This window comes from Cervus canadensis, chromosome 17 (assembly GCF_019320065.1).
Source record: "Cervus canadensis isolate Bull #8, Minnesota chromosome 17, ASM1932006v1, whole genome shotgun sequence".
Taxonomy (NCBI): domain Eukaryota; kingdom Metazoa; phylum Chordata; class Mammalia; order Artiodactyla; family Cervidae; genus Cervus; species Cervus canadensis.
This window is the reverse complement of record NC_057402.1, coordinates 46,190,729-46,205,699: the sequence shown is the minus strand read 5'-3', so window position 1 is coordinate 46,205,699 and position 14,971 is coordinate 46,190,729. Positions and strand designations below refer to the sequence as shown.

Genomic DNA, 14,971 nt, shown 5'->3' with positions numbered 1-14,971 from the left:
GCTGTTTCCCTACGCACTGACCACTTCTGTTGGTGCCCCTCAGACAACCACTGTTTTCATTTCTCTATAGCTTGGTTTTGCCTGTGCTAGAACTTCCTAAAATGGAATTACAAGCTCTGCTTCACACAGTTTCTTTACTCAACCTGTCTTTGAGATTCATCAGTGTTTGGAGCATATACTTATGGTTTGTTCTTTTTTATTGCTATATAGACATTTGGGTGATTTCCAGTTTACTCTGGTTCTAGCTCCTCTCTCTCCTTCTGGAACTTCAGTTACCTTGGAGTCTCACATGTTTCTTAGGCTCTGTTCTATTTCTTCTTCCCTCTGTCTTAGTTTAAAAGTGAAACTATTAGTTGCTCAGTTATGTTGGACTCTTTGCAACCCCACGGACTGTAGCACTCCAGGCTTCTCTGTCCATGGGATTTTCCAGGTACGAATACTGGTGGTGGTGGTTTAGTTGCTAAGTCGTGTCTGACTCTTGGCAACCCCATGGACTGTAGCCCGCCAGGCTCCTCTCTCCATGGGATTCTCCAGGCAAGAATACTAGAGTGGGTTGCCATTCCCTTCTCCAGGGAATCTTCCCGACCCAGGGATCAAACCCACATCTCCTGCATTACAGACAGATTCTTTACCGTCTGAGCCACCAGGGAAGCCCTTTTTTAGTTTAGATGCTATAAATCTGACTTTAACTTCACTCACTAACTGTCTTTTGGTTAGGGAACAAATCCTGGGACTGTGTGTTTAGTCTGTATGTGACTTTATCCTTTAGTTCTATGAATTTTTAGAATTTGTAATTTCAGAGATGACATTTTTCAGTTCTACCTGCTCCTTTGATTCTTTTAAAATAAATTCCAACCCTGTTGAAATTCTTTGTATTTGCATCTATTTTGTCCACTTTTTTCTCTGTTTAACATATTAGGCATAGTTATTTTGAAATCCTTACCTGCCAGCTCCAATATCTGAATCATTTGTGGGTCTGCTTCTATTATTTATTTTTTTTCTTGTATATTGGTGCCATTTTTCTTTCTTTTTTCATGTTTTATAATGTTTATCATATGTTGCATTTTGGGTATAAAAGAAGGGTAAAATATTATGTTATTCCTTTCCCCAACTTCTCCCCAAGCATTCCCAGAGGAGTTAGTTACCTTGATGTGATCAAGCATTGAGCTGAGTTGGGGCAGAGTTATAGTTCTGATAAACCTCAGATCTGGGAAAGCCTGGCCAGTCTCTGTCTCTCCAAATCTTTCAAATTCTGCTCTAAAGAGATTTTAAAGTTGGCTCTTTAGCCTCCCAGAGTTTCAAAACCTGGCCAGTATCTTGAGGGAGAGACCAGTTTGTTTGTTTCAGCGCCCCTCCCTCTAAACCTCTGCCTTTCCAGCCCAGCCCCTGCCTGGTTGCCCACACTGCTCCAGAATTCAGTGAATGTTCCATGGGGGAAACTGGCGTTGCATTTGGGGTTCCTCTAGGTGCCAATCCATAGCACAGTCCCTGTAAGCACCATTTCTTCCCCTGCTCCCCAACAGCACCTCTTAATGCTGATCATCAGAGATGTCCCAAATCTCAGGGACATCTCAGGGAAGAGAATACTTGTGCATGATCAGTTAACCTTGGAGGGGCTTTCTCCTCCCTGAAATTTTAATTCATATGCTCTTTATTTCCTAACACTACTTGCCATTGACTTTAAAAACTATTACCTTCATCTGACTGTTTCCTCTTCATTGTTGCAATGGGTGTGGGGGCTGTGGGGACCTACCACATCCTACCCTGAAGCAGAAGTTCTTCAGTTCCACTTTTCACCACTTCTAATGGAGACACAGTTTGAATTTTCACTTAGTCACACTCTAACTCGATTTCCTCTTGTTTAAACAAGTATTAGGCCTTTCACCTTTCATCTCTTTGAAAGTAGCTATCAACGGCTTCTTGAACTTTCTTGAAAGACGGCCATTTTTACCTCAAAATTATTACTGCTTTGTCCTTTGGAGCTAAAAGTCTTCCTAGTTTCTGTTTTTCAGCTTGTTTATACTTCTTCTTTTTTTTTTTTGGCTGCACCGCACAACATGCAGGATCTTAGTTCCTCAACCAGGGATTGAACCCACTTCAGTAGAAGCACAGAGTCTTAACTGCTGGACCACCAGGAAAGTCCCTCTTTGTCCTTTTGACCTTCACTGTTGCTGCTAGAAAAGTTTCAGATAAGCTTTTAGGTTTCAGGGGGACTTAAGAGAGGAAGTGAGGGCCCCTCATTGCTCAGTAAACTTGTCTTGAGAGATGCGAAGCATTTTCTTTCTCTCCGGCCACTCCATCTGCTCTGGGTGGAACTCCAACTTTCCCGACACTCTCCTCTTCCCTCCTGTATCTCATGTGACTGTGGGGCACAGACTCAGGGTCTGTAAACATTTATAAGCTAACGATTTCCCTTGTGGCTCAGCTGGTAAAGAATCCACATGCAATGTGGGAGACTTGGGTTCAATCCCTGGGTTGGGAAGATCCCCTGGAGAAGGGAAAGGCTACCCACTCCAGTATTCTGGCCTGGAGAATTCCACGGACTACATAGTCCATGGGTTCGCAAAGAGTCGGACATGACTGAGCAACTTCCACTTTCACTTTCAAACCTCAGCTGCCAGCCTTTACTTCCCTCTGAGCTTCCAGACTTACATGTCACACTTAGATCCCCACAGGCCCCTCAAATGCTCCTCCTAACTCGCCATCCTTCCCACGGCTCTGATCCTCTGCCTAGGCTTCTAATTCAGAAATAACACCTCCATCTGGTCTGAAGCCTGCACATCGCCCTGGTCTTTCTCCCTCTTCCCCAAGTCTCACATCCAACAGCTACCAACCACACCGCATCAGTTCCGCCCTGCGAACGCTGCCCATCCTCCTCCTTCCCCATGGCCACGGTACAGGCCCTCTGGTCCTCCTGAGACCTGCCCTCCAGAGGACTGCACATGCTGAGAGCACCTGATGAGCACAAATAAATGGGTTTATTATTTCTGCCTGGAAGAGGAAGCCCTGGAAGGAGCAGGGATGCAGGGCAGGCCGGGAGCTGCAGCCCTGCACGGCAGCATAGAATCCGGAGGCTGGAGTCCAGGACAATGAAGAGCTGTCCAGCGGGGTGAGCTGGAGCCCTGTTGAGGAGGTATGATCTTGCCCACAGGGGCCGCTGGCTTGAGCAGTGGGGCCCAGCCTCACCGATGCCGCTTTCGGATGCTCTGTAATTCCTGGTAGATGATGCTGAAGGTGGGCCGCTGCCCTGGCTCGTAGGCCCAGCAGTGCTCCATGAGTCTGAACACAGCGTCGGGGCACAGCTCAGGGCAGGGCAGGCGGCCCCCTGTGAGGACAAGCACAGTGCACCAGGTTTAAGGAGGGGGTCTGAGGGCCCCTGGCAGCCCCTGGGGACATGCCAGGAGCAATGGGAGCTGCTTAAGCTGCAAAGTTCTCCTTTTTTTTTTTTTGCAGCATTTTTAAGGAGCCCCCTATTCTTTCCCAGAAACACAGAGATTCTAATCTCAAGTCACCGTGTGCTAGCGGTGTGACTCCTGTGAGATCTCAATTTCCTTCTGTAAAAAGGACCTTTTAATCCTGACCTCACATGTTATGAAGAGTAAATGAAGGGCTTCCCTGGTGGCTCAGTGGTAAAGAATCCACCTGCCAATGCAGGAGACATGGGTTCAATCCCTGGTCTGGGAAGATCCCATGTGCTGAAGAGCAACTAAGCCTATGTGCCACAACTACTGAGCCTGTGCTCTAGAGCCTGGGAGCTGTAGCTACTGAAGCCTGCGTGCCTAGAGCCTGTGCTCCACAACAAGAGAAACCACCACAATGAGAAGCCCCAGCACTGCAACTACAGAGTAGCTCCCGCTCGCTGCAACTAGAGAAAAGTCCACACAGCTGCGAAGACCCAGAGCAGCTGAAAATAATTAAATAAATAAAAATTTTTTAAAAAGAGTAAATGAAATAAAGGTATAGCCTGGCACATAACAGGGGTTCTCTGGATGGTACCTCAAGGATTGTCCTTACTGTGCCCCAGTGGGGAGGATAGACAGGAGACCTGGAAGAGTCCAGCTGGAGTGCCAGGAAGAGGGCCTGGCTCTGGGACTGCTGTCAGGCCACCAGGTTCCCTTACCCTTTTCCACGAACTCCCGGGTCTGCTGATTGCTGAGGTTGGGGTAGGGGGAGGCCCCCAGGCTGAAGGTCTCCCAGAGCAAGATGCCAAAGCTCCACACATCACTCTCGGAGGAGTAGCGGCCTGCGAGGAGGTGAGGCAGCGTGAGTGGGCCTCGCCCACCGGCCAGAGAGGGGCAGGTGGCGGCACCCGTGCCCGGCCTCGGGCCTTGCGGCCAGCGTGGATCAGGCCCAGGTACCGTAGTTAAGGGCCTCCGGTGCGGTCCACTTCACGGGGACTTGTCTGAGACCCCCTGAGGCCGCGTAGATCCCATCAGCTTCCTCCCGGGACATCCCGAAGTCGCTGATCTTCAGGACATTCTTCTCTGTCACCAGGCAGTTCCGAGCAGCCAGGTCCCTGGGCGAAGCAGGACACGGGGCTCATGTGGCTAACGTCCGTGTGGCACCTGCCAGCTGCCTGGCCAGGGCGCGCTCAACACAGCCACGGGCCAGAGCTGCCCCTGAGATGATGCCTGGTCCCTTTGAGGCACACCCCACCTCTGGAGCTGGTGCCTGCTGGTGAAGGGGCAGGGGTGGGGAAGGGGTGTTGGGATGGCCTGCTACGCCCATCCGTCACCCCCTCACCGGTGAATGCAGCACTTGCTCTCCAGGTACTCCATGCCCGCGGCCGCGTCCCCTACCATCTGCAGCAGTGTTTTCACCCGCAGGCGTGCTCCCTCCGTCCGAAGGAAGGTCAGGAAGTCGCCCCCTGGGAGTGGGCGGTGTTGGTGGGAGGTTCGAGATGGGAGAGACCTAGCCCGGCTGAGTGCCTCACCCCCAGAGGTCAGCCCCCTCTGCTCACCCTGCACAAGCTCCATGACGATGTAGATGGGCTGTTTTTGGGTGCAGACGCCAATGAGACGAACGATGTTGGGGTGGCTGTACTGCTTCAGGATCCTGAGGGGTTGGGGGTGCTGCTTAGGCCTCGGGCAAGGGTGGGAGGGGTCTTACACATTCGCCTCCCCAGCCCCAGGAGCCCCAGAGAAGGCCAGGTGGCCCAAGGGAGAACAGGAGACAGGCAGCAGGGGACAAGAGCAGCTGACCAGGCCGTGTGACTTCAGGTGGGTCCCCGAGCCTGGACCCCGCCAAGCTACAGGGGGCCAAGAGGATTAAACAATACGACAGAAGTCAAGCCCTTCAGAGGTCAAATGTCCTGCCACGTGCCGGGGAACCTGTCGTCCGGGGGAGCTACAGTGATGAGTGTTGTATCACCCACCTCGCTTCCTGCAGAAACTTGGCCTTGAGGTCAGGGGGGAGGGTCTCGCGACAGGATTTCACCGCCACCAGGGTATTGTCTGCTCGTAGGCGTCCACTGAACACTTCTCCAAAGTTCCCCTGAAACAGTCTGGGGTTCCCAACTGTCTTCCCTGGACTGTGGGCCTCTCCTGCACCCAGGAGCACAGCCCACCCTATCCCGACCCGCCCTTGACTCAGTGCCCCCCGCACTCAGTCCTGCTCATTCTGGCTCTCAGTTCAGGGGGCCAAGCAGACGTGGGGGACAGGCTGAGAAAGTCACCTCTGATTGACTGCAGTCACTGAGACGTGACATGGAGGGTTCAAAAATCACTTTTGCTTGGGCTGGAAAAGCATTCTGAGTTTTAGGACAGTGCCTTCTTCCCTAAGAACCTATTACATGTATTTATATTCATTTATATTTGTTTATCTATTTATTTTTGGCCATGCCATACAGCAGGCAGGATCTTACTTCCCCGATAGGAATCAAACTCGTGCCCCCTGCTTTGGGAGCATGGAGTCTTCACCACTGGCCCGCCAGGCCACAAGCTGGTATTTTACAGGTCACGTGAATAGAGTGTGTCTCGCCTCCTTGAGGTGGGGGGGTGGGCGTGATGTGCGTGCATGTGAGGGGAGTAGGGTGCGGAGCTGGCAGCAGAAGCGTCTCTGGGGAGTTGTCAGGGAAGGCATTTTCCCCTTGGTTTCTGGCAGGACGGTATATGGCAGTGGATGGACAGTGGGCAGGGGTCCAAGTTGGGAATCAGATTGAGGCACGGAGGCCAAAGAGCTCTGGAGGTGGGGGTGCTGGTGTGACTCGGATGGACGGAAGCGATGCTGGGGGACGGAAAGGTAGGCGGCCAGGAGCTGGCAGAGCACACTCAACTCACCCGCCCAATCTGCTCGCCCAGCACCAGGTCCTCGTGGCTGAGCGCCCACTTGTCCTGAGGAAGGGAGGAGGTTGGAGGGGTCAGAAGTCAGTGGCAGGCGCACATGCTGGGCCCTATGACAGACTGGACACCCCCCACTAACGCTGTGTCTTTCATTTCTTGGCATCTTGGTATGTTGGTCTGTAAAACGGGGTTTGGACCCAAGATCACACCTAGATGACTCGGGGACCAGGCAGGGGCACTAAGTGGGTGAGCACCAGCCTGGTGTATGAGGCCCAGGAAACGGGAGTGATCTTGATGTTTCAAGCCTAGCAGGAGGCTGGCTGGGCTCCCTGTATGTGTTAATATGTATCCTGTATGTGTGTGCTAAGGTCGCTTACAGTTGTGTCTGACTCTTTGCGACTCTGTGGACGGTAGCCACACTGGGCTCCTCTGTGCATGGAATTTTCCAGGCAGGAATACTGGGTGGGTTGCCGTTTCCTTCACCAGGAAATCTTCCCAATCCAGGGATTGAACCTGCAATGCTCACATCTCCTGAACTGGCAGGTGGGTTCTTCCCAGCTAGCGCCACCTGGCAAGCCCACATATGTATATGTATTTCTGGGGACCTGAAAAGCCCTCGATGTTAGGATCCTCTGTGGGCCTAAACCCGCAGCCCCAGCCCCTGCCGCAGGCTCACCTTGGGCACAGCCCTGTTCAGGACGATGCCGCTCTTCTTGGTGAGGGGCTGCTGGGAGCGCAGCAGGTGGTCGACGAGCAGGGGGATGCTGGGAAAACCATCTCCTTCCAGTCGGTACAGGTTCTGCAGGGGCGGGGGGACCTGGGGTCAACGGCCTCCATTGCTGGGGGTGGGGGGGTCACTGAGCCGTGGGAGAGGAGAGGAAGGAAGAGCAGTGGGGAGAAAGGGCCTGCCTGGGGCAAGAGGCAGAGACCTGAGGGTGCATGACAAGCCTGCTCCCCCATCTTATGGGGGGATGCATGCTGAAGGCTTAACCTCTGTTGGTTTTTGCAGGGATTGGGTGGTCTCTGTGGCCCCTTTCAGCTCTGCCGGGGAGGCGTCTAAGACATAGCAGCTCCTTTCTACAGCCTCAAGGTCATTTCCTGCTGAAGGGAAGGGGAGGGGAGGGGAGGAGAGGGAAGGGAAGGGGAGGCTGGGGTCCACTCACATCAGCGGACTGGATAATGAAGTGTCGGGGCTGGCCGTCCCATAGCACTGACAGCACGTACTCCTGCTTGCCCTGGCTCTCCCGGACGAGGAAGTCCCCCGAATGTGTCAAGAGCTCAGCCACCTCTGCCCGCGGGATGGCCCCGTGGTACCACACCTGCTCATGCAGGGGTTTCTGCACCTCTGGAACGAGCTGCAGCGGCGGGGGGAGCTGGAAAGGCATGGAGGAGGAGCAAGGAGGGGTCGCTAGGCCAGCCAGGTTGGTGGCGGGGGGAGGCGTCTCTGTCTGTCTGCCTCTCACAAGCCTTCTGTCCTCACAAGCCCCCAAAGTGCCACAGAGCCGCCTGCAACCCTCGGAGCCAGCAATAAACTTGCCCAGTCTGGCTGATCTCAAACCAAGCTTTGCCTTGTCCACCAGGCCGCAGCCCGCGACCACTCCTGGAGCAGGGAGAGCCCTGGGGTGACTGTGCCACACAACGTGGGTGATGGAGAGAAAGGGGTGGGCAGGGGTGACAGGATCTGGAGTCCCAGGGAAGAGAGGGGCACCCCCGTAAAAGTGGCCTGGGAGAAGCCTCCAGGAGATGTCCCTGAGAGCCCTGGCCTAGCCCACCCCTGAGGGAAGGGCGGAGGTGTGAATCCACTCACCGAGAACTTGGGACGGAAGATTCCGGAGATGTGGCTCTTGAGGATCTCCAGGGTGGGCGTCCTTCCCCCTTCTCGCTCCTGCTCCTGAGGCCAGGGACAGACGTCAGCGGGTGGCTGGGCTTGGGGAGGGAGGGGGAGGGTGAAAATGAGGCGCGCAGCCCCCGGGGGCCTGGGGGCGGGCAGGGCTGGCGGTGCGGGGGCAGCCAGTGGGCGGCTCACCGAGGACGAGGTGGAGTGGCGGTCATCTTGCAGGAGCAAGACGGGCGGGGGCTCGCCGGGGCCCAGCCGATCCAGCTTGGCCTGCAGCAGCTCCTGCTGGGCCTGCAGCTTGGCCTGCCCGCACAGCGCGACCTGCAGCCCCTGCAGCGCCTCCTGCAGCGCCTGCTTCTTGCCCAGCAGCTGCACCCTGCAGGCAGGGGCGGGCAGTGATGGAGGGGAGAGACGGGGGCTCGGCTGAAGGCCAGGGGTGAGCCAGGCAGGCCGGATGGAGGGCATGGAGGACCAGGAGGCAGCTGTCGGCGGGCCCCACTCACCGCTCCCGGGGGTGGGTGGTCTGCTCCTCATTCCGGAGCTCTCGCTGCAGCTGAGTGACTGCCTCCTGCCGACTGAGCACGGTCTGGGTGGCCGTGGCCAGGTCGTCTGTCACCGAGGTCAGCCTGCGCCCGGAGGAAGGGCAGAGTGAGAGCCGCGCCCCTCGGCTGCCTCCCTGCCGAGCCGAGGAAGCCCAGCGGCTTGGCTGCAGCGCTGCATGGGCAGCGTCTGTCCCCCGGCCCCCAGCCCCCGGCCGAGCCCCCACACACGTGTGCTGCACGCTCTCCACTGTCAGTTCGTTCAACTGCAGTTCCCCAGGCTCCAGTAGCTCAGTCTCCTCCAGCAGTGACTCGTCAAAGGTGACACAGGGTGGGATGTCAGGGGCGGACCTGTGGCAACAGTGCCCGTCAGTGCCCGCCAGGCCAGCCGCCCGGGCGCCCGGCCCCCGTGAGGAGGGGCTTACCCGTACTGCTGCAGGAAGCCTTGGTACTCGGCCTCCGGCTGGATGCGGGCCACCGCTGCGGCCATCTCCCGGTGAATGGTCACCACCTCGTCTTGCACCAGGCTGCTAATCTCCAGGTACTCCTGTAGGGTCTCCTTCCTGCCCCCAAACCAGACCCTGGGTCAGGGAGGCCTCAGGCTGGACAAGGCTAGAAGCTTGGGGCCCATGGCACTGGATTTGGGCCCACTGTAGAGTTAGACTCCCCCCTCACCCATCATTGACCAGTCAAACGACCACAGGCAAGTCACTTAGCATCTCCCGGAAGTCATAACAAGGCCCCAGGGACAGCGTATGAGTGGAGTGTGTGGTGTGAGGAAGTGCTCGGGAAATGTGAGCTACAAATGTGTCTGCTCTGGGCAGTCAGCCCCACAGTGGGGCTCCGGGGGCTCTGATAACCCCCGAAGCCATCACTGTGCTGACCCCATATTGATACCTGCGTCCCAACACCTCCCAGAGCTCCAGTGGTCCCATGTAACCATCCACCTACTCAACACGTCCCGGTGGACATCCCTTAGACACTCAGACTCCACCAACTGAAAAATGAACTCCTCTGGCTGTCCCCTGAACCTGCTTCTCCCCTTGCCTTCTCCACGTGGCCTCTGCCTCCCAGGGGCTCCGGGCCAAGCCCCTGGAGCCTCCTTGACTGTTCTATCCACACCCTGCTTCCAGTCCATGAGGAAATTCCACTGGCTTCACTTTCAAAGTACTTCCGAGACCTGACCACTTCTCCCCTCCATTGCTACTGCCTGGGTCTAGTGGCCGTAGTCTGTGGTCCAGCTCACTGCAGTGGCTCCTGTCTGGTCTAATCCTGTCTTGCCCGATGAAGTCTGTTCTTAACTCAGCAGCCAGACTGACTTTATTAAGACGGCTCAGATCCGGCCACTCTTCTGGTCCACTCGGAGCCAGAGTGCTCACAATGGTCTGCCGGACCTTCTATTATCCTCCTGCAGTCCCTTGTCTGACTCTGTCCTTCCCACGCTCTGCACAGGCTACGCTGGCTTCCTAGCTGTTCCTTGATTTCAGGCATTCTCCCACCTCGAGCCTGCGGTTCCCTCTCTCTAGTGCGGCCCTTCTCCAAACATCTGCCTGGCTCATCCTTGCACTTCTGAGGCTTTCCCAGACCATTCCCCTTAAAACAGTAAGCTCCTGGACTTCCCTGGTGGTCCAGGGCAGGTCTGCCAATGCAGGGGACACAGGTCGATCCCTGCTCTGGGAAGACCCCACATGCCTCAGGGCGACTACTCCTGTGTGCTACAACTACTAAAGCTCACGCTCTGGAGCCCATGCTCCACAAGAGAAAAGCCCTCACAGCACAACTAGAGAGTAGCCCCTGATCGCTGCAACTAGAGAAAGCCCTTTACACAACAATGAAAACCCAGTGCAGCCAAAAATAAATAAGTAAAAATAAAAAATAAATACACATAAAGAACTATCTTATTTAAAAAAAACCCAAAAAACAATAACCTCCTACCTTGCCCCCCTGCATCCCCATTTTCTTATTTTTCTCCATAGCATTTATCACCTCTAACAGGCTTTCAACTTTACTTGCTGATTTCTTTTTCTTTTTCCACAAATGAATGATCCTAGAGGACAGAATTTTGGTCTCTGTTCTCTGCTGGATTACCCAAGAGAGCCTAGAATGGTGTTCAATATATATAACGAAAGTGAAAGTCTTAATCACTCAGAAGAGTTGTGTCCGGCTCTTCTGCGACCCCATGGACAGAGGGGCCTGTCCATGGAATTCTCCAGGCACGAATACTGGAGTGGGTTGCCATTCCCTTCTCCAGGGGAATCTTCCTGACCCAGGGATTAAACCCAGGTCTCCCGCATCGCAGGCAGATTCTTTACCATCTGAGCCACCAGGGAAGAGCCAATACACATAAGAGAAGCCTGCAATAAGGGCCCCGAATAATATAATTTGGATGTCAATTGACCGGCCCAGGGCTCGTTCGCACGTGACTACAGGATGGTCAGTTTCACAGGGTGGGGTGTTCCGGGCCCCGCCTCTGGGCGTTAGGGCTGTGGCGGGCTCGGTGGCAGCAGGGGTGGGCGGGGCTGTGGGCTCACAGGATGCAGGCCATCTCCTGGTGCAGGTCTTGCAGGGACTGAAGCAGGCTGGGCAGCATGAGCTGGTGGTGGTGCTGGTGATGCAGCTGTGCCGCCCGCACGCCCAGCACATAGCGGTTGTGGTGAGCAAAGAGCTTCCACAGGCTGCGCACATACTTGTCCTTGGCCTTGTCACGGTCCTTGTCTGCCAGAGTGGGGGAAGGAGGTGAGGGTTACCCAGAGCAGAGGCCTAGGTGGCGCCCGCCACCCCCGTGATGCCTGTGGACGGGCCTGGGCGGAATCCCCACGCTCGTCAGGGAGGGAAGCCTCGGACCTTTGCCGGCCTCCTGGTACTTGCGCCGGGCCTGGGCGCTGTCCCGTGCCAGGGCTCGGTACTGGCTCTTCAGCTTCTCAATGTCCTGGCTGTGACTCTGGGGAGAGAGGAGGGACCGGTGTGGTTCAGCAGGTCCCTGGAGGATTCCTACTCAAGATGCAGCCCTGGACGGGGCCTGTGGTCCAGGTGGGCAAGTGCTCCAAGCCCATCCTTCAGGAAGGACCTGGAGGCCCCTGGGACTTAGCCGTTGTTGCTGAGGTTAAGGTCAGAGGAGCCGGGCTAAGGACAGGGAAGCTCTGGGGGTGGCAGAGAGCTGGACTGGGCAGGTGACAACTGTCCCTCCTTGGCCTAGAGTGGGTGGTATCAGGTGGCAGGCGTGTGTGTGGGCTGTGCAGAGCTCCACGCTTAGAAGGACCTGTGCTTGGCTGAACGCCATTGATGCCATCTTGAAATTCTTAATAATTTGTTGACAAGGAGCCCTGTGTTTTCCTTTTGTACTGGGTCCCCAATTATGTTCCTGGTGGCAGGAACAACAGATGGTCAAGACTGGATGAAGACCCCAGTTCCCTGCTGATGCGCTGGGATACTCAGAACAAATTCCTCCCCTCTCCTCTGAACCTCAGCTTCCTCATCTGCCACAGAGCGAAGTGCACAGACTAGATCAGCCTTTTCCTTCAGGGCCAGAGCGGGAACATTTTAGGCTTATAGGCCATGCAGTCTCTGTTAAAATTGCTCTGCTCTGCCATTATAGCTCTTCAGTGTTGTTGTTTAGTCGCTAAGTCATGTCCGACTCTTCTGTGACTCCCATGGACTGTAACCTGCCAGGCTCCTTCTGTCCATGGGATTCTCCAGGCAAGAATACTGGAGGGGGTTGCCATTCCCTTCTCCAGGGGATCTTCCCCACCCAGAGATCCCATCCGCGTCTCCTGCATTGGCAGGCAGATTCTCTACCACTGAACCACCAGGGAAGCCCTAGTTCTTCAGTAGCCATAGTATGACAAACATATGGGCAAGTCTGTGTTCTGCTTACACTGCCTACAAAAGCAGGCTGACACCTGAATTAGGTGATCTCCCGGAGAGAGGGACGAGTGGGTGAAGACTGGCCACCAGGGGCCGCTGTGGGGCCGCTGCAAGGCTGAGGTTTGCGCTGGGAGAAGGGGTGTGGTACAGAAGGTTGCCCAGCACATTGAAGGCTAAAGCCTCCACGTAAATAGCTCCTATCCAACAGCCTCTAGACCGAGGAGCTGGACAGGATTCAAATGTGGGCAGGCTCACTTCACAGCCCCAGTCCTTAACCTCAGAGTCAGGGGACCACGCTGCTGCCTCGTGGAGTCTCTGGGTCCCAGGGAGGAGTGAGCCTTGGGCCATGCGCCATCCCTCTCTCCCTCTCTCTCAAGGGCCAGCTGGTGCAGTGCAGGAGATGGGCACACACAGGCACACAGTGGGGTGACAGAAAAAAGCACAGAGGGGCCCCCCACCAAAGGCCAGTCCTAGCTGCGGCGGGAAGGAGGGAAAGAGGCTGGAGCCGGCTCTGGGGGCCAGCCTGTGGTCAGACACTTCCACTTCTTCAGGGAATCCAGGGGTTCCTTGCAAAACCAGCTTTCTGAGGCTCAAAATGTAGGCAGAGAGGACAGAAGCCCACCCACCTTGGTGAGCTCCTGCTGCAGTTGCTGCCACTGCTCGTTGTAGGTTTTGCGCAGTTGCTGGCGCTCCCGGATCAGCAGGCTCAGCTTGCTCAGGGGCCCTGAGTTCAGGTCCTCCGCGTGCTGCCTCAGCACCCGGCTGAGGCCCTCCGTCTGGCTGGTGAGCTCTGTCCAGGACTGCAGTGGGGAGGGGCAGGCAAGGCAGGGAGTGGGGAACCTCGCTTCTGAGGTGGGTTTGCCAAATCTCCAGCCCTCCCCGGGGGGGGCTCCGGGAAATGGAAGGGGCAGGCGGACCTACCCAAGCACCCACGGGAATTTGCTGGTGGAGGGCAGGGAGTAGGGGAAGTCTAGAGTCCCACCTGGCTGATGGGGCTGTGGGCGCCGATGCCCCGGCTCTGGCCCCCGCTGTCCTGCAGGGACATGTGGTGAAGCAGCCCAGCATATTCCCTGTCGCTCTTGACCCGCTGGGCCATCCACTTCCTCATGCCCTCCAGCAGCCGGAGCTCGGCCTCCTGCATCTGCTGCACGGCCCCGTGGCCCTGGGGGCTGCACAGCTCCGAAGAGAAGCCCATAGTGTCGTCCTGGGGATGGAGAGAGGAGAGGCCACCACTGGGGGCGAGTAGCTGGAGATGGATGGAGGGGCGGGACAGGGAGGTGAGGGGCTGAAGAGCCACAGATAGGCAGAAGGTGGACGCCTGTCCCCCTGGAACGCAGCGATGGGTACGAAACACCGCCTGGCCTGGGAGAGCTGTCCGTGCTTCCCCGTGTCCTAGGTGGAGGCCTGATGCCGGCAGTCTCCTCCCCAGGCCTGGAACAGAAACCTCCCAGTCTCCCTCCCTGGATCCTTCCACCCAGCTCCCGCTGCAGGTGCAAGATGTGCACTGGGCCCTCAACAGGGCCAAGGCTGCCCTTGCAGGCACCCCAGGCGGCCACCCCCCCACCCCCACCCCCAGTCCCTACCCTCCCGCCGCCCCTGCTCCACCCTGTCCCGTGTCCCTCTCTCTGATCGCCTGCCAGGCCCCTGCCCAACCGCCTCCCGGGCTGGCCGTCGCCTCCCGGGCCTTGGTACAAGCATTACCGGTGTGGGCAGCTGCTCCTGGGCCGCTGAGGACCGACTTACACTCAGGCCCCACACCGCCCCGGCCAGTTCCTGATTCCGCGCTTCCTCCTCCTGTGGTTTCAGTTGGCCCAAGCCCCGGGGCGGGCCGGCTGAGGGGAAGGGGCGGGCGGGAGCCCCGACGCCTGCCCGCCCCCCTCTGCCCAGCGCTGGCCGCTGCCTCAGCTGCCGGCCACACGGCCCCGCGGAAACGGAAGGGAGGAGGGGGCTGGGAAAGAATGGCCCAGAAGAGAGCAGTTTGCCCCGGGCACTCCCCAGGGCCCAGACAGCGCCCCGGGGGACAGCCCAAGGGTGCTTGGGGAGCGCTGTTACAGGGCAGGGCTGTAGGCTCTGCGGTGGGCCGGGAGGGCCTGGGGGCCCAGAACCTAAGGAAGGGCAGGCGGGCAATTTGAGCAGCACGCCAGGGACGCCCCAAAGAGGCAGGGGGAAGACTAGTCCAGGCCTTTCCCACCCCACTGGATTCCCCAAGGAAGGCTCAGGCGCCAGCCTCTATTTGAATAAAATTTCCTAGTAAATATCCCGAGGAGAGGCCTACTTCTCAGGCACGGATCCTGGTGGAACTGGCCTGGCTCCTCTCCCCACCACAGGCAGGGGTTTCCTGTCCCAAGGGAGACCTGGGGCAGGCGAGGGGCCTGGGCCAGAGTGTGTGCCGGGGTGGGGTGGGGTGGGGGGTACGGCATTTCCAGTGTGGGACTGAGGTTCTCCCCAGC

General features: G+C 57.0%; 1 protein-coding gene across 2 annotated transcripts; it reads right to left on the bottom strand.

Annotated features, from left to right (window-relative positions):
* Positions 1–2,959: 2,959 nt before the first annotated feature.
* On the bottom strand, positions 2,960–14,426 carry FES (FES proto-oncogene, tyrosine kinase). Of its 2 annotated transcripts, none has more exons than XM_043490387.1 (19): positions 14,223–14,426; positions 13,504–13,725; positions 13,148–13,321; positions 11,502–11,598; positions 11,189–11,372; positions 9,083–9,220; positions 8,889–9,008; positions 8,622–8,744; positions 8,308–8,494; positions 8,089–8,172; positions 7,445–7,654; positions 6,958–7,080; positions 6,279–6,332; positions 5,375–5,493; positions 4,961–5,055; positions 4,744–4,867; positions 4,359–4,516; positions 4,121–4,243; positions 2,960–3,325 (listed from the first exon to the last, which is right to left on the bottom strand). In XM_043490387.1, the coding sequence occupies exons 2-19, from the start codon at positions 13,714–13,716 to the stop codon at positions 3,183–3,185; spliced, it is 2,469 nt and encodes an 822-aa protein (XP_043346322.1). In that variant the 5' UTR covers positions 13,717–13,725; positions 14,223–14,426; the 3' UTR covers positions 2,960–3,182. The 2 variants fall into 2 exon arrangements, with proteins under 2 accessions (XP_043346322.1, XP_043346323.1); XM_043490388.1 differs by having other exon boundaries at positions 14,265–14,426.
* Between the last annotated feature and the right edge of the window lie 545 nt (positions 14,427–14,971).

Bases quoted from the DNA above. Each gene is read 5' to 3' on its own strand.
- FES (XM_043490387.1), bottom strand. From the start codon at position 13,716: ATGGGCTTCTCTTCGGAGCTGTGCAGCCCCCAGGGCCACGGGGCCGTG. The intron at 4,517-4,743 runs GTGAGGGGGTGA...TGCTTCGCCCAG, and splicing joins AGCAAGTGCTGCATTCACCG to GGACCTGGCTGCTCGGAACT. The intron at 4,244-4,358 runs GTACCTGGGCCT...ACCTCCTCGCAG, and splicing joins ACCGGAGGCCCTTAACTACG to GCCGCTACTCCTCCGAGAGT.